This window comes from Alexandromys fortis, unplaced genomic scaffold (genome assembly GCF_014885135.2).
Source record: "Alexandromys fortis isolate MF-2015 unplaced genomic scaffold, M_Fortis_MF-2015_v1.1 scaffold_7, whole genome shotgun sequence".
In the NCBI taxonomy this organism is placed as follows: domain Eukaryota; kingdom Metazoa; phylum Chordata; class Mammalia; order Rodentia; family Cricetidae; genus Alexandromys; species Alexandromys fortis.
This window is the reverse complement of record NW_026067920.1, coordinates 19,447,510-19,466,479: the sequence shown is the minus strand read 5'-3', so window position 1 is coordinate 19,466,479 and position 18,970 is coordinate 19,447,510. Positions and strand designations below refer to the sequence as shown.

Below are 18,970 nucleotides of genomic sequence, written 5' to 3'. Positions count from 1 at the left end.
GGTCTGTATTACAAGAACATCTGCTGTGGTTGACTGCTCCCTCGTTCCGGTCAGAGTTCATAGATAGTTGGAAATGGTTGGGGGTGTGTGGTTGAAAAGCTAATAGAAAGAACTGTATGTGTACAAAACCGTGAGACCTCAGTCGCCTTGGCTGGCCACCTGGCGGGGCTGTTCATGGAAAGAGACGTGGACTTGGTTGTGCCTAGAATTCCCAGCCTTAGGGCTTGGAGGACTGGGGAACCAAAAGGGACATGTGAGACTCATTCTGAGCAAATGTAGTGTTCAAGGGGGGGGGGGGGAAAGGCATATTGAGAATTAAATTTTGTTCTCAGTCATGCTATCTCTTCTGAAAAACACGCATGACTTTTGAAGTCTTACACAAGGCATCAGGGATTAGAATTTTAGGAACTCCATGTTACTGAGCCATAGGGTACAGCTTCTGGGTGGGAATTTCTGCATCGTTTGACAAATTACATGCTGCTAGCTGCCAGTTATGAGGCAGGGACAAGAAGCCTCCTCGTCCAGTGCCTCTTCAGGCTGCCTGTTGTGGACGTGTTCTTAGCAGTTTTATTAGGTATGCTGCAGACACCAGAGCATTTGTGCATTTAACCTGCACAGTTCAGCGCTGCATCCAGAGGTCTGCAACCCTTCCCAGCATCAGCTGTAAGGTAGTTTGGCCACTTGAAAAGAACCTGGGTCCCGTTTAGTTAATACTGCTCTTCTTATTTCCTGGTCTCTGCTCAGCAGGTCCCAGCCGCCACTCTACTTTCTGTTTCTACACTTGCGTCTTTTGGGCATTTCACACACGCGTGCACATGCAAGCAGTGGTCTTATAACATGCGATTTTACGGGATTGTTTCTTTCACTTAATGTTTTCAGGGTCCAACTACGTTGCAACATGTATTATGAGCACCTCATTCCTGGCCGAGCAGTGATGTACTGCGTGGCTAGAAACACATTCAGCTTAGTCCTGTGTCAGTTGGCGAGCATTTGGGTTGTTCCCAGCTTACGCCGCTAGGAGCTTTGTACTAGTATGTATTTTTGAGACTTTTATAATGGCAATAACCTCAGCAACTCGTGTGTTAAGTTTTACAGCTATCAAAGCGCGTTTCTTCGCAGTAAGCCACCAGATCGCTGTGGTTCTACACCTCCACTCTGCTCTCCTCTCAGAGCCGGTCAGCGGCCTGTTCACACTCAGCTCCCAGCTCTTCTGACTAGGCACTGTTTTGGACTCTTTCTGCCAGTGGCCCAGTGTTTTGACTGAGATACCGGATAATATTTTGTTTTTAAGGAATATGCATTGGGGATGTATCTAGGTTGGTTGAGTGTTTACCTAGCATGCAGGAAGTCATGGGTTCAATCCCAAGTAACACACAATACCAGGTCTGGTAAGGATCTCAGCAGCACTTGAGAGGTAGAAGTGAGAGACGTGAGGTGAAACTTGGCTACATAGTCAGTTTGAAGCCTGCCAGTCTAGGATTCTTGGGACTCTGAGGAAAAAAAGGAAACGGGAGAGGGTGTAAGGAGCATGGAAGGAAGGGAAAGAGGGAGGGAAGCAGGGTGAGTGAGGGAAGTTTAGATATTTGTATTTAATCCCAGCCCTTACTAGGCAGAGACAGACAGATCTCTGCGAGTTCAGGACTGCTCTACATAGACTTGGGCCAGTTAGGGCTGCATAGTGACCCTGTCTCAAAAATAAGCAAACAAACATAAAAGAAAAGTAAAATTACACTGGTAGCCAGCAAGCCAACAGTAAACCCATGTCTTGCAAAATTCACCAATAGGGCAAGCATTTGTCAAAGTCTTAGAGGAGGCCTTTTTGTCCTCCTCATTTTGTCATCTGTCTCATGGAGGAGGGGGGACATTGCCTTTCAGTGTGCAGGGCTCCATGTCCGTTTCCAGGGTTTACAGAGTGCATATTGGGGCATGACACTGAGTTTAGATCTCCCTGGTTGAAACACCATGCTCCGGGAAGCACTGAAAGGAATAGACACGAACCCCCATGCCCAGGTCATGGCGACTATGCTGTTCCGTACCTAAATTCTGTGACCAGGCAAGACCGAGTGGCAAGGTAAATTTTGAGAAGCCTTCCCTGGGTATGACTGAAGATTCCAAGACCACAAATTTATGGTTACTGAAGGTGTGGGAAGCTGGGACAACTGAAGGAAGGGTTTTGGAGAGAGCCAAGTGTTCAGAGGCTCGGCAAGAGGAGACTAAGATTTACTGGTGACTGTGTTGATGGACGAAGTCGTACTTCAAGTGCAATAGCTTTTCAACATGATCATTTACAGCAATACTCTTTGGAAAAACAGTGCATACCTAATCATTAAAATGGTTATCTATCTGAGTTGCCTGGGTGACTTCATGGTTATGCCTAGTGCTCATTGTTTATATACTCTCAAAGGTGTCTGACTTTAAGTGAAAAGCTACCTGCTCCTCTTCATAATGGAGACTGGCAAAAAACAGCCCCCCCCCAAAAAAAAACAGGATTTGCTTTTTAAATCTATATATTTATTTAGTTATGTGTTAGGGATGCTGAGTTATATGCAATCTTACTGGCCTTTTGTAAATGAATTATATGCAATCTTATTGGCTTTTTGTGAATGAGAAAATTAGGGTTTAAATGGGGAAAAAGGTTCAGTTACAAAATAAAAAGTGACATCCATTTTGGTAATATTTTTATAGCTTCCGAAGCTTTTTCCATAGCAGAGAAGGTTTAACTACTTTTACCAATCGCTTGTACATTGTCATTTTAAACGGATGTAACTTAAGTAGGCTACCATTTTTCCTTACATTGGAGGCTATACAAGCTCAAATCTTCATATTTGGGTAGATGTTTCATATATGTAATTTTTACCTACATTCAAAATCAACGGATACTTAAAATTTTGTGTGTGTGTGTGTGTGTGTAAACGTGCTTGTGTGGAAGCGGGTGTCTTTTTCTTTTTCTTTTCCTTTATATTTCTGCAACACACTCTTTCACTGAACCTGGAGCTGCTTGATTCACCCTGTACTGACTTGCCAGTGAGCCCCATTGACCCTTCAGTCTCTTCCTTCCCAGGTACAGGGAAGATGAAAACTACCAGACCTAACTTTTTTTTTAAACGTGTGTTTTGGGGATCAAACCCAGGTCATCATGCTTGTGTACACAGCATTGTATTGACTGAACCAGCTCTCCACCCCTTTGTGTTATTCCCATTCAGTCTTCCTGCACAAAGCCCGTGGAGACACACTCCCCATTTATTCTACCAAATTTAGCCCCCACAAGTCCATGATCTAGAAGGCAGCAAGTAGAAACTTAGGATAAGAAAGAATTCAAGCTAGAATAAAACATTTAGGGACTCCATGGCTTTTATGGAACCCAAGTGTTGTTATGCCATTTGTTTACAAGGGGGATTTTCTGTGGTATGTACCCATGCAGTGATGAGTTATCTTAAATTTTCAGTTATAAGTCCAAAAACAGCACACAGGTTTTGTTATTGCTTTGCGCTCTATTGTCAATTAAACGTTCACCCCCCCACTGGCTGCTTTGAAGAAAACCTACGTACAATTAACTTCTTGGCTCAAGCTAGACAACATCAACTCTTCCTGTGCTCCCTGCCTCTGGCTTCTCATCCTCTGATGGAATTCCTGGGATTTGAGCAATCTGACATTATGATTCTGGACTGGGTACGGAGGAGAGCTTGCCTCCCCCTTTCCCTGTCTCTCCAGCCATTCTCCACCCCCATCCCCAGACATGAGTGATGTATTGCAGCCCGGGAGCTGCCGGATCTTGGAGGAGGTTAAGAAACCAGAAAAGGTGCCAAAAATATGATTTCATATGGTTTGACTCAAGATTGAGTCAACTTTCTTGAGCATCTTAACATGTTTTATAAAATTTTATTTCACAAAGAAATGATTTGTAGAAAGTAACCTAGGAGCCTATCAGTTTTGGATCATTAGATCCAATAAGTAAATGTAAATCTGCAATCATGATTTTCAGTAGATCTTTTTTTTTTTTCAGCTAAATCTTTTGCTTGAAAGAACAAAGAGTTGCTTGGGAGAAAGATGATCACAACTCTTTCCTGTAGTCTTTGTCTATAAAACGTGCCTTAAAATTTTAAAGAGATGGTGAATATTTAAAAAGTATATGTGGTTTTATTTGATTAATCCTCATAGGATTGAAAGGATATTGTGTTAAGAAAGCTCATGTTATGGAAAAATAACAAAATCCTGAAATTCTATAATTACCTTCCAAAGTCAGATTATTTTTATTTAAAGTTTTCATCAGGCCTCTTGAAATTAAAAGAAGAAAGCCTTTAGAAAATTTCCCAAATAGATTCTATGTCAATTAAGTATTATATGTTCATATTGTTTATTTTTAATAAAATGTTATGTAAAAATAAAATAATAAATAACATATATAATACTATATATTTATACTATATATAATACTATTTCTATATAAAGAATACTATAGAAAAAATTGCCAGTATTTAAATTGCTTTAAGGAATACATGATATTTATTTTGATTTAAATAGGTATGGAACTATGTATTAATATAACTAGTATTAATCAATGCATTTTTACTAATTTGCCTTTCTAGTTGGTGTGATCATTTCTAGTTGTGTGTGTTTGTACGTGTATATGCCTGTGCACATGTGTATGTAGGCTCACAGTCGTGTGTGTGCAAGAGTTCCCATAGGTCAGAGGTCAGCATCAAGTCATTCACTAAGCACTTAACTGGCCAAGCCATCTGCCCCCGTGAAATAATTTTCTAATTATGGATTATTTTCTCTTCTTGGGCATTTGAGGGTGCTGGAGAATGATATTGCTCCATTCTTAGAAAGGTGTGTGCTACAATAAACCTAGGTCTACCCCCATTCTATTTACTTGTTCCTGCTTGGTAAACAAGACTGAAGGACTGACAGAGAAGTGGATCATTGTTTGGAAGTGAATCACTTTGATTTTATGTGGATTCCTAGCGGTAACTAAATGTGGGCTCTCTTTGATTATGTTAGTTGTAAGCAGACACTAAATACCAAGGAATGGAGCTGATACAGGGAAGGTAACAAAGTGAGCGGTTGAGTTTTCCCCTTAGTTTTTATCGCTATCCCAGTGACTTACAGAAGGGAGATCAAACTGTAGGACATGTTGGCTTTGGAACTGGGCGACTCTACCTTCTCTTTTGCTCCTCCCAGGTGCCCACTGATCTCTCCTCGTCCTCCTGATCTGTGAGAATTCAGTTTAGCAACAAAGTTTGGGGCTGGGCAAGAAGCAGATGATAAACAAAGGATAAAGGTCCACTTGAGAGGGCAGTTCCACTAGCTCTTGCTTAGAAAACCGTCCTGGATTCCAAAACCGGGAATGAGAGGAGGAGGCACAGCGGTAGAATAGGGAAAACAACACACACATAAATATACACACATGCCNTATATATATACACACACACTAACCACACAGACATCTACACACACCCACACACAAACATACCACACTTACAAACACACACATGCCAACAACACTTACACATACTTAATACATACATACCATACTTACACATATATACATACACCACACATAAACAAACCCACATACACCACACATACACAAGCACACATACACAAACCCACACACCAGACATACACAAACTCACACACACCACACATACACAAGCACACATACACAAACCCACACACACCACACATACGCAAGCACACATACACAAACCCACACATACCACACATACACAAACACACACATACCACACATACACAAACACACACACACACCACACACATATTAAAATACTCAACCTGTAACAACTGGGGAGTGAAGTACGGAAACAAAGCCAGAAACTTCCCTGTTGGCAACAAAATGCAGAGGTAGCTGGAAATCGCCTCGTCTGGTTCTTATAAAATGCAAAAATTAAAATTCAATTTATAGATGATCTCAAGTGTTGGATGCTGGGAGATTTTCTTTCCTGTGTTAGCTCCCACTCTTACTCTGAGCCCTAAATAAACAACCAGGTCAGAAAGAAATACATCTCTGTTTATTTGGACATGGAGGAGAGCTATAAGGTCAACTCCCTGTCTCACTTTCCTTTGTAAAACTTGGCCTGAGAAAGAAGATAATTGGGTCTCAAGCAGAAATTCTACTCTATTACGGTACATCCAGAAGGAGATGCAGGCTTCTTTCCCTCATTCAGTTGTTTGCCACCTACACAGAAAGGGAGTCTAGTTCTTAAAAAGCAGCTTATAATTAAGGTGTGTGTTTGTGTGTGTGTATGTGTGTGTGTGTACAGCAATATACAAAGGCAAATAAAATATTTCTAACCTTTGAAACTTCACTCAGTTCACTCAACAGTTTACTCAATAAACCTAAATTGTAGCGTATTTTATTATATTCTTATAATTCTATTAAGAAAAGACGTAAAACTTCCCATCTCAGTGAGTCAAGCTGATAGGGTCACATTCCTGACAACTACATCACAATTATATTTAAAGAGAAACTGTTAAAAAAAAAAACCTGTTCTGTATCAATTGGAAAATGTCTTTATATTATACAATCTAATTCTGATTTTATCCTTCTCTTTCTTACTTCTCTTCAGAAACACTATTTTTTTAACGACATGGTATAATTTCAGTATGTATATGTATGGATTTATAGTGTATATATTATATGTATTGTGTATATATTATATATCCACATACATATGTATAAACTATTTTATTGATTTCTCCAAAAATAAATGTTTTAAGAAGGAAAATAAGTCTATTTATGTTCACATCCAATCTAAAGGTATTTTGTTGGCTTCCTGGTTTAGAAATTTCCTGATAGTTTTGCTTCTTTCACAATGAAAAGTAAAGCATTCTGTCACAAAGCAGGGAGGATGAGACACGGGTCAAAGGGCACTTGAGAAACAAACAGCCAGGCCAGTTTATTTAAACAGATAGCGGGACAAGGGAGCTGACCTCGGTTTGACTTATAGTGGGAGGAGCAAGAATGCCATTTTATTGCTTTGCCCAGAAGGAAAATGTTTTTATATCTGAATTCACCCCCAAGCTTTCTAAATACATGTTCTGCTATATGCAGCTAATCCCAAAGAGAGAGATTTGGGGGGAAAGACCCAAGGTTATCTGTGATGGTGATAAAATACAGCACAGAGAGCCGAGTTGTGAAATGATGCCACATATAAAGGAAGTAGAAAACAAAAATACTTTGCTGTTTACCTAGTTACTTTCAGGTAAAGATGTCCATCACAACCTCAAGCCATGATACAAGTTGTTCAAAGTAGGTAGTATAGGCATTATAATTTAGTAATGTTCCAAGAGTGTACTGCGTCCTAAATATTGTGATAACATTTTATTATATTGAAATGTTTTTAAATGATATCTTGGGAAGAGGAAGTTGGGCGGAAGGTCTAGGTCAGTTGGCAGAGTGCATGTCCTGCACACACCAGGCGCTGGGCTCGGTTTAGAAAGCCTGTGATCCCAGCATTCCGAAGTTCAGCGACATCCTCCTGAGCTATATAGCAAGTCTGAAGCCAGCATAAGTTCCTTGCAACCCTGCCTCAAAACAAGAACGAAAGATGGTTCTATGTAGATCTTGTAAGCTGTCTGGACAATCCAAAGTGGTGAAGTTTTCTTTGGTTTCAAGCATTTCTGTCTGTTATTGATTTTAATGACAAGATTCTCCTCCTGGTATCTATATAAACTATGAGTCTCTTAAACCTACATACCAATAAAAACAAAACAAAACAAAACAAAACAGTTATCACCTCCATAAAAAGAAGTGGATGGTAGTCCTCATTGTCTGCTATGTTCAGCGGGTCCGGTTTTATTCCAGGCTTTTTCAGACCCAGGCCAGCTGGCCTTGGTGAGTTCCCGATAGAACATCCCCATTGTCTTAGTGTGTGGGTGCACCCCTCGCGGTCCTGAGTTCCTTGCTCATGCTCTCTCTCCTTCTGATCCTGATTTGGACCTTGAGATTTCTGTCCGGTGCTCCAGTGTGGGTCTCTGTCTCTGTCTCCTTTCATTGCCTGATGAAGGTTAATATTCAGGAGGATGCTTATATGTTTTTCTTTAGGTTCACCTTCTTATTTAGCTTCTCTAGGATCACGAATTATAGGCTCAATGTCCTTTATTTATGGCTAGAAACCAAATATGAGTGAGTACATCCCATGAGGGAAATGGGAGGCTGTGGCGGGGAGGAGGCAGAAATCTTTAATAAATAAATAAAAAAAAGAAAAGGTCAGTGAGTATGCAAAAATGAACTTCAACAAAAATAAAGACTTACTAAGTGATTACAAAAAAAAAAAAAAGAAGTGGATGGTGAGATTTGTGGTAATGAGTTTGTCCTTTATGTAGAGACCAGGGCAAGCCCCAAAGAATTCAGTCAGTGTGTCTCTGCAGACCTCCATAGAGATACAAATAATTTTATCAGACCGAGTAGAGTGGCCCGTGTGAAAGTAGCTCAAAATATGAAAAGTACTTACCTCTAGTGGGCAAAACCTTTTAAGAACTGTGGATGTTTAACCCAGGGAAAAGAGAAAGAAGCCTAGAGGAGACAAGGTTCAAGCATTGAATGAAATTATTTAAATTGTCCCAGAGATCTGAACTGCTAAAGGATTTTAGATGAAGAACAGGACCTTCCGGCAACTCACTTCATTCAAAGACTCTCAGGGAAAACAATTTGCCCTGTGTCGCTTTCAGTCCGGTAGAGCCTAGGCATTGATTTGGTGGGATGCTATGGAGGAGATCCATGCCAATGGCCAAGCTAGGTGACAAAGCACTTCCTGAACTTGATTTCATTTCTCTCTGGTGCCATGGTGTCATGAGTTGGTAACCTGAGTTTGTTGCTACTCACTGGTCTTTGGGAGTCTACATGTTTGAGTGTAGAGGAGGCAAAGGTAGGAATATGGAAAACCCGAGACACTGAATCTCTTTGGAGTAGCCTCATCTTTATCTGCATACACAAGTTGGGCAGTCATAGGGTTTCTCCATCTATGAGAAGTCTATTGTGCTTATTCCTGGTCTCAGCATAAGTGCTGCTGCCAGTGGGAACTGGCTCAGAAGTAGCTGCTTTTCAGAGACAGATATTGGGTTTCAAAGGTCAGAAATGCAAAGCAGCCAAATCACTAGAGATTTCTTAAATCTACCAGGGCTCAGACATACAAAGGGGTGATCCTGTCTTCAGCATGATTACAGACTGGACTGCTCTCCACCAAACCTCAGACTATAATAAACTCTTGTCTCCTCTTGCCTTATATACCTCTCTCGGCCCAGCCATGTCACGCCTGTCTCCACCTCCCTAGTGCTGGGATTAAAGGCGCATGACTCCCAGTGCCGGGATCACCTTTGTGTGAGTTCTATTTCCCTCTGTAGACAGATTCAATCTCATGTAGCCCAGGGTGGCTTTGAGTCCTGGGATTAAAAGTGTGTGCCACCACTCCCCTGCCTCTAGTGGCTTAGTGCTCTCTGATCTTCAGGCAAGCTTTATTAAAATAAAAATAAAATATCACTATAGCCGTGCCAGCAAATTCTTAACATATGTTTGGCAGCACGTGACCTGAAATTAGTCATTCATTTTCTCTGAGCCTTGTTAAAAATTGTCCTCATCTGTTAAAGATTGCTTTCCTAGTCATGCGTGTATGATAGTACGGGCCTTTAATTCCAGCACTTGGAAAGCAGAGGCAGGCAGATCTCTGTGAGTTTAAGGCCAGCCTGGTCTACATACAGAGTGAGTTCTAGGACAGCCAGAGTTACCTAGTGAGACCCTGCCTCAAAGAAACAAAACAAGACAAACAAAACAAAACACAAAACAAAAAAAAAATTTGCTCTCCCTACCCATAAAATGTCTTTAAAAAGATTTGAAAGAGGAAGTTAACAGACTCAGTTTCTTCGCTGTCAGCGGAGATAATGGACAGCAGTGTAAGGAGCTACGCTTTGCTTTCTTACCTATATTAGTTACTATGAAAATTACTTTTGGTATATGCAGAATATTAATATTAAATAATTTTCTAATTGGTCATGCAGTGCCGGCAGCTAATGAAAAGGCAGACATTTTTTTCCCATTTTAATTGGTTCTTTCACATGGTGTTCGGGCTCCACCTGCGCTTATAATGAGAATGGAGAATTAATCTAACCTTCTGCTCGTGTGATTCCAATTGTCATGGTTTAGATAAGATAAGGGTAACCTGGCTTGGAACGCGGTTTGTGGTAGGTCGGTGTTTTCAGTATTTGTATTAGCAGCTCAGGAACTCCATGTGTGAAAGCCGATACAGTAGGCAGCCTCTCATAGTCTGCCTCAGCATGCCTTCCCTCAGCACCCAGTTCCACCGTTCACCCCAAGTCCTTCTTCTCAGAAAGAATACACATCCAGGATGCCGAGAAGCTTAAATGCTAGGAAGCATGGGTTTTTATTTTAAAGACGCGTCCTTGACTGTTGAATGGTTTGGATTTTCAGGCTTGCGCTCTTTGCTCGGATAGAGAAATGTAGAAACTAAAATTTATATGAGACCATGGAGCCCCCAGTCACTAATAGGGCATTATTAAACTTTTTATCATATTTTTGAGGTCCTTATCAAGGTGGAGGTAGGAATTAAAGGTAACTTTCTATTTCAAAATGGACTACATACTCCTTACTTAATGGATTTGGTGTACAATTCTTACAACCCAGGACAAATGGATCTTAAAAGTTAGGCTCTTGTGAAGATGGCTTTGGAATAACCTGTAACCCCGTGACCTCTGAGTACAAGGCTTAGGTTTCTGAGGTGATTTATGTTTTCCTGTTTTACCACAGTCGGACATATAACTGTATTTTTTAATATTTCAGTGACTTGACATTTGAAGGAGCTATGAAAAGACTTGTACCAAACAATTTTTAAAATAAACTTGGAGTGACTTAAATATCTTAGTACGATGTTTATAAAATTGCAGTCGTGACTGAAGAAAGCAAAATTACAAAGTCAGTGGCCCTATAGATGTGACCTTGTCTTGACTTTGCATTTTGCATAAAGAGGGAGAAAGAAAAAAGTCACGCCAAGAAATCTCCCCAGAATGCATTTCTCCAAAGTCCCCAGAAGTGTGAGTTACTAGTGATAATCTCCAGACATTCCTTCAACGGATGCTGCGCGGCCGGCTCAGTCTGTTATCTTAGCAGTGGACAGAAAGATGAGACTACATTTGCAAAAGGTAGGGGAGGTTTGGCTCCAACAAACTGAGAAAAAGAAGCCAGAGAGTCTAGGATTGAAATGTCAGTAATTGGGAGGTAGCAGATGTCCTCCCGGCTTCTCTGTCCCCACCAGCTCTGGCCCTGCCCACTGCAAAGAGTGGTGGCTAGCATTGTTTCTTGAAAACCCCGCTAATTCCCCCATGAAAAGATGAAATGGAAGTGTCCAACTGTGGTAAAAACAGGCAAACATAAATCAACTCAGAAACCTAAGCCTTGTACTCAGAGGTCACGGGGTTACAGGTTTTGCAGCGTTCGAAGCTGTCCAGGAGGGAGAGAAAGGAGGCGGGCTGAGCTCGTCTCTTCCTCTGCCTTTGTTTATGTTTTTCTGTGATAATGAAATGCTTTGCTTTCTTGGTTGCAGGTTTATTAATGCCCGGAGAAGAATAGTGCAGCCCATGATAGACCAGTCCAACCGAGCAGGCAAGTCCCCTCTAGTGACTATATTCAAGTCAGGCAAACGAAAGCCATCCTCAAGCCTTTCACCAGGAGGGCTGCTACCTGGTAAATGAACTGGGAGTGCGTACTAGGAGTGTCTGGCCATGAACATTAAACCAGTTTTGTTTGGTAACAACACTAATCAATTTAACGTCGTTATAAAACATCTGAAGAAAGGGGGAAATAAAAAGCCAATGGAGAAAAGTAACCCTGAAATCACGTGGGCAGTTACAATCTTCTTTGTAACCATTTGCTATAGTAATGTGATCCCCCCCCCCCCCCCCCCCCNTGCTGAGGCCGCTCTGTGCAGAGCTGACCCTGAGCCTGCCCTCGGGAGCTGACGGTCTCACTGAGTTTGCCTACCCAGCTTCTGCTACCATGACCACTCCCTGGTGCATGGCTTGGTGTGGAATTGCTGTAAACTTTATTACCTGTCAAAGGGTCAAAGGGGTCAGGATCACTTGTGGGACTCAGTAAAGTTCAAAGACGTTCAGTGAGGTAGAGCTTTTGTGTGCTTTAATAACCCAAGGCAGCTTACCTTCTAAAACAGCTTTTCATGTACAGTTAAAACCTGGGACTCTGTCAGTGGCGTAAATACACCGTCCTTCTTCTCATGACCTCGCTCATCAGTATCTGTCTTCTGTTGTTCATGGTTGTAAAAAAATAACACCTTTGCTGTTTCTCAGTCATCAGCTCAAGGATTTGTTTTGTATTAAAATATGGTAGCAAAGGTAGCACGCAAAGTTCCCAGGGCTGACGCAGGCATGGACGGTCACTCTGAAATATCTCTCAGCTCTATCGAAAGAGCTTTTTTTCTTTCAATGCCCTTATGGAACTTCCAGACAGAATCCCAAGCATACATTTGTGTGTCTATGCTGTTCCTTGAACATAGATACACCTGAAACTCAAGACTCCAAGGTGCACACAGAACTGGTCTGAAAGACATGATTCATTATGGTTTAAAAATGGTGTCTGTTTAGGATGTTCTCCGTGTCCTCTGGTCTTCTCCCCTCCCCTCCCCCTCCTGTTATTAAGAAGCTGTGCTGTGTACTTTTGTAGTCAGCCAAGGAACACCTTATAACCCCGACGGACAGCCAATGGGAGGCTTTGTCATGGATGGCCAGCAGCACATGGGCATCAGGGCTCCAGGTGAGACATGTCTCTGTGGTGGTTTTCCATGTTTAACTCCAGCAGGGTTGCCCTCCCCAGTCCCCACCGGCACAGGTAACCCCACCCCACCCTCTGCTTTCTCCGGCTGCCTGCCTCGCCACGCCTTGCTTTGCCATCTGTGCCTCTAAGATGCTGCGAAGGGGAAGCCAGGACCTGTATGTGCTCAAGATCTCACCGCCTCTCGGCCTCTAGAACCTGTTTTGTTAAAGGGTCTTTTGGCACTATCTGTTGACTTTGCTCATTTTCCGGCCTCTTCTTGGATTTTTATCTCCCTTCTAGGACCTATGAGTGGAATGGGCATGAATATGGGCATGGAGGGGCAGTGGCACTACATGTAACCTTCATCTAGTTAACCAATCGAAAGCAAGGGGGAAGTAAGTACAAACGGGGTCTTTGTTTTCACTTTGTCCTAGGAATATTTTTTTTTCCTCTTGCATTTTCTCATGTTCTCCTTGCCCATAGCTTCATGCTTGTTCGTTCTTTCCACTAAATCCTCGTTCCTCGCTTCTTTCATTTTCTCGTTGGTTTTGATCAAGGTTTTAAGCTTATAAATTCTGTGTATGATATACATTTATCCTGTGTGTTGCTATTGTACAGTACTGACCACATGACAAAACAAGAAACAGTCAGGAGGTGGGGGAGTGGGTTGTCATAGCAACAGACTGATTTGCAAAATGTAAGCAGTCTGCAGCAGTGCAAGGAGAGGAAAGAGCATGTCCCCAAAGTGCCATAAATCTGTCTAACCGCAGTTGATGCATGAGTTACATTTCTACACTAACCTGCAAGACACCAAAAAGCCAAACAGAGAACTTCTTTTACGTAAAATAAACACGGCTTTACTTAGGGTAAGTAAAGGCATATTTTGAGCTTCAGTCCACTAAACTTTGATTTTTTTTCCCTTAGTTTGTTCCTTTGTCTGTCCATCATAATGGGATTACGTGTGGCAATGGAAAAAGGGAGAATACAAAATAGAGGTGTGCACAGCAGGCTTCAGGGCTTAGCCCAGGCTAATTGACTATATCCAAATTAAGTATGCCATCACTTGCAGTGTGACAAATGGATTTGACTTATTCAGTATACAAAAATAGAGATCATTAATGCAATCTTCAGTGGCAGGCCTAGTGAAGTGAGCCTAGGAAAACTGCCCCAGATTCTCACCCGGACATTTTTCTCTCCTAAAAAAGACACCCCAGAAATTGGAGTTCAAACAGCTAAAACTGTTTTGAACTCCAAAGCCCTCGTGCATTTCCTAAACCACCCTAACAGCCTTGCTCTAGCTTTTTTTTTTTTTTTTGAAATGAAAAACCATGGTTTCAGAGTCTTGGATGTGCCTCTGATTATATTAACACACTATTTAAAATTCTTGCTGAGGCCAAGGGTAATGCACGCTGGTCTTCATCTCTGGGTGGGAGTCCAATATGAGTTTAACAATTCGCTCTGAAAGCATTCCATTGAGCTTGGAAATCAACAGTCTTATTACCTCATCACGGAATTCTCCTGCTTAGTTAATTTAAATATTGTTTCTTAGTTTCTGGGTCAATTAAATTTAAATGATGTATTTTATGCTTCGTGACCAATTAAATTAATAGGTTATTACAAAAAATATTATCATCTTTTTTGATTAAAGAGCTGTGGGTACAGTATATTTTATAAGCAATTTTCATTAGTTCAAAAATGTTCCTTTAGGCTAGATTAAGCAGCCATTCATTGCCGGAGCCTGGAGACCTTATTCGAAGGTGTTCCTCGTATTCACAGTGCGCTATTACTTAGAAGTAAAGCCAATTGAACATACTTAGCAATGGCGTTATGCCTTTCACCCTTGATGATGATGGAGCTTATGGCTCTCAGAAACAATACACCCGTCAGTTTCCATCAACTAGAGCAATCCATGCAGAAGACAAGAGGCCCCCTCAAAGCGAGAGGAGCATTGTCTTAGGTCCAATTTTTCTTATTGTTCTCAAAATCATTGTAAGGTAGACAGGGCTCTGTTCAGCTTTTCTTTTCCTCCAGCTCTAAGAGGCCATGTGGAAGGAATTTATTGATAACTGTTTTGATTTTTTTTCCAAAGGTTCAGGATTTTGTTAAGTGGTCAGCATTCGTGAGCTTGCCTAGCTCAGCTTCCTGTGAACATTGAGTGACCACAGCAGTGTGCACACTCTTGATAGAGCATATTTCAGCAAACAGAAAAAAAAAATGCTTTCTTAGGTCAGAACCCAAGGAGGTGGTTTTATGTTGTTGCTTGTTTGTTTTTAGCTTGGACTTGGTAGGGGGACTGATAATGATGGCAATGCAAAGGAAGTAGTAGCAGTTCAGACAACCAGTGTGGACATCTCTCATTTTATTTTCTTCTATATGAATTGAAAGAATGTTTCCCCAGGCCCTTGGTCACAATGTTGCTGGTTTTCATAGCAAAGTCAGAACCACACTGTTGCTTTTCCATAATATTTTCTTTTTTGTTTTCTTTTCTTTTGAATTTCTACAGGGCTGCAAAGTATGCCAGGGGAGTATGTAGCCCGGGGTGGTCCAATGGGTGTGAGTATGGGACAGCCAAGTTATACCCAACCCCAGATGCCCCCCCACCCTGCTCAGCTGCGTCATGGGCCCCCCATGCATACGTACATTCCTGGACACCCTCACCACCCAACAGTGATGATGCATGGAGGACCGCCCCACCCTGGAATGCCAATGTCAGCATCAAGCCCCTCGGTTCTTAATCCAGGAGACCCGACAATGAGTGGACAAGTCATGGACATTCATGCTCAGTAGCTTAAGGGAATATGCATTGTCTGCAATGGTGACTGATTTCAAATCATGGTTTTTTTTTCTGCAATGACTATGGAGTTCCATTCTTGACATCTTCTTTGGACCAAGGAGCATCCCTAATTCTTCCTAGGGACTCTTAAAATGCAGGAAAATCAACGGAAGTCAATTTGGGGGACATGCAAAAATAACTATATAAGACATTAAAAAAAAACAAAGAGTGAAATATTGTAAATGCTATTATACTGTTATCCATATTACGTTGTTTCTTATAGATTTTTTAAAAAAAATGTGAAATTTTTCCACACTATGTGTGTTGTTTCCATAGCTCTTCACTTCCTCCAGAAGCCTCCTACATTAAAAAGCCTTACAGTTATCCTGCAAGGGACAGGAAGGTCTGATTTGCAGGATTTTTAGAGCATTAAAATAACTATCAGGCAGAAGAATCTTTCTTCTTGCCTAGGATTTCAGCCATGTGCGCGCTCTCTCTCTTTCTCTCTCTTTTCCTCTCTCTCCCTCTCTCTAGCCTGGGGCTTGAATTTGCATGTCTAATTCATTTACTCACCATATTTGAATTGGCCTGAACAGATGTAAATCGGGAAGGATGGGAAAAACGGCAGTCATCAACAAAGATTAATCAGCTGTTGCAGGCAGTGTCTTAAGGAGACTGGTAGGAGGAGGCATGGAAACCAAAGGCCGCGTGTTAGGAGCCTAATTGTCACACCAAGCATCATTGTCCCCATGCGACAAACCACCACCACCTTATACATCACTTCCTGTTTTGTGCAGCTCAAAAAACATAGACTGAAGATTTATTTTTTAATATGTTGACTTTGTTTCTCAGCAAAGCATTGGTCATGTGTGTATTTTTCCATAGTCCCACCTTGGAGCATTTATGTAGACATTGTAAATAAATTTTGTGCAAAAAGGACTGGAAAAAAATGAACTGTATTATTGCAATTTTTTTTTGTAAAAGTAGCAGTTTGGTTTGAGTTGGCATGCATACAAGGTTTACTAAGTGGGATAAGCTAATTATACTTTTTGTTGTGGATAAACAAATGCTTGTCAATAGCCTTTTTCTATCAAGAAAACAAGGAGCTAATTATTAATAACAATCATGGCACAATGAGTCGTAGCCTTTTGATGGAATTTGGGTTGTATGAGGACTCCAAGTTCAGCTGTAGTCACTGAGCGCAGTAATGAAATCAGAATCCAGAATAAAGACAAGATTATTTTTGACATTCTGACTTCCCTGCTTAAAAATGTGTTCCCTCCGTTTTAAATGATTAGTACAGTAACTATGACAATTAGCTCCCTGAGCCACATGGATTTGAAAATTGTAACCATGGAGTAAATTATTTAACAATAACCACTGGTTTAAGATGAGTTAATGAACTGGGAATATCAACAAAATCAAGGGTTAAAGCCACTAAACTAGCTCTAGACTCAGATCATATTCAGATATGATCCGACAGTATTATTTACCTACACTCTAAGTGAAATTATGATTGCATACAGTGGCAGAGCTGAAGCCCACACTCAGCCTTCCACCAAGGAGATAATCTAGGACAAGCATTACATGTTTATTAAGAAATTAACTATATAAAATTGAAGAGACCAGACTTCAAAATCTAATTTTTATAAATATGCTCTGTGTTCTCATTGGATAAAACTGGTTATTAACCAATTTCCCAGAACAGCTGTACAGAATTTCTGCATGGCAGCCAGCTAAATGGTTCAAAATAACATGTTTAAGCTGCAATAGCTTATAATTTCACTGAAATAAAATCACTGCTCTAAGAAAGTGCTTCGCCGAGCTAAGGGAAATATTACAAATATTTTAATTAAGGGAAATTCATTTTTAAAAATAAGCCTTTGGGTTGCTTTGGGAACAAAGGATGGGTCAGAGGCCTTAAACTCCAGTCTGACATTCGGGCCCTGGCCACTTTATAAACCCGCCCACAGCAATCCAGTTCTCTGTTTGGAAAGAGAAAGCAGCTCTGGGCCGGCTTCCCTAGGTGACTGTGGATCACTGCCTCACCTGCAGGAGCAGCGGCGGCGCGCGCTCTCACCTTTTGTTTATGGGGCCTTGTTTAGGGTCGCGCGGACTTGCCGGAGAGAGAGGCCCAGCCTACTGCCGGCGTCCTGGTCCCAGCGCTGCCACCCACCTCGCCCCCACCCCAATGAGGGGGACCGTTGAACTTTCCTCTTTTGGCCCCGAGACAGTTCTACGACTGCATTTAAGTAGTCCATATTAGTGAAATCATTTTCTGTGACGGGTGGTTAGTGGCAGTTAACAATCATTTATTTACTTTTAAAATTAATAATAAACTTCATAAACTAACCACCCTTTTTACTCCTGCCTCCCCAGTGCTTGCCCGGTGAGTCAGCCTTTATTCTTCTGCAGGCTCTTGCCTAATGGGGGCGGGGGGGGAGGAGGAGCCACGGAGGGGAGGCAGAGGAGAGGAAAGGGGGGAGGTTTTAAGGAGGGAGAAGAGCGAGAGTAAGCAAAGCGGGGGTGGGGGGGGATACGGAGATTTAAAAGAATCATGATCATTAATGTCCAGGAATTAGAAAAAAATAAAAGAAGCTTTTGTGTCGTGGGCTCCCCCCTCGGTGTGAGGATTGTGTGAGCCTCACTCCTCAGGTCTCGCTCTCTCTGCCCCCAACACCTTCCCGCTTAATGCTGTTTTAGCTTTTCCTCTTGTAAATTTCAGAGCCAGCTTTGAGGTTATTGAGGACACTTATCGGAAGGAGGGAAATAATAGAGGTGTGGAGAGTGTTTTTGATGTTTCTTAAAGGACAAAAACAAAACGCCCTCCCCTAAACAGGGCACACAATTGTACAGGCTTTTTATTGGGGGGGGGGTAGGGTGGGGGGAGGTCCGCTGAAAGAATGAGACTGTAGAGGATTTAAGTATTTTTTTTCCAAAAAATTTAAAAATATGTTACCCGATCATATTTAATCAAATGTAATTATAACACATTCAAAATGAATAATACGCCTTGGCAGTATTTTTATTGTTATTGTTCATTGCACGATGTTCGACTGCTTTAAAGCACAGGAAAGAAGCAAACGCGCTACAAATGGGGAATTACCCTCGTTTAGCATTAAAATTCATTTAGATAAAATTGCCACAAACATTTAAATGGGAAGATTAGTTCCCCCTCACGCCTTATTGCACTCGCTCAATGGTTCCGTTAAGAACATTTTACACGTTGGAAATTCCGTCTTCTCAGACGGCTTGCTGTTTCCTAGTTACACACATTCAAAGCAAAGGCTGCCGCACCGGCAGCCGCAGCAGCGGCAGCAGGGGAAAAAAGTTTGGCAACTGCTCTGCAATTCATCCTCTGCGCCCCCAGTCTCCCCTCCGCCCTCCCTGCTCAGTCT

The 18,970-nt window shown here is 41.6% G+C and overlaps 1 protein-coding gene across 4 annotated transcripts in view; it reads left to right on the top strand.

The window, feature by feature from the left end:
* Positions 1-16,511, top strand: part of Meis1 (Meis homeobox 1) — a 139,501-nt gene extending 122,990 nt beyond the window's left edge. The window contains exons 10-13 of one of the 4 annotated variants that reach the window (XM_050140999.1): positions 11,577-11,635; positions 12,710-12,799; positions 13,100-13,194; positions 15,303-15,446. In XM_050140999.1, coding sequence (XP_049996956.1) covers positions 11,577-11,635; positions 12,710-12,799; positions 13,100-13,158 — 208 coding nt within the window. In that variant the 3' untranslated portion in view covers positions 13,159-13,194; positions 15,303-15,446. Of the gene's footprint in view, positions 1-11,576; positions 11,640-12,709; positions 12,800-13,099; positions 13,195-15,302 lie in introns of all 4 variants that reach the window. The other 3 variants (XM_050141000.1, XM_050140997.1, XM_050140998.1) reach the window with 3 other exon arrangements.
* Positions 16,512-18,970: the final 2,459 nt, after the last annotated feature.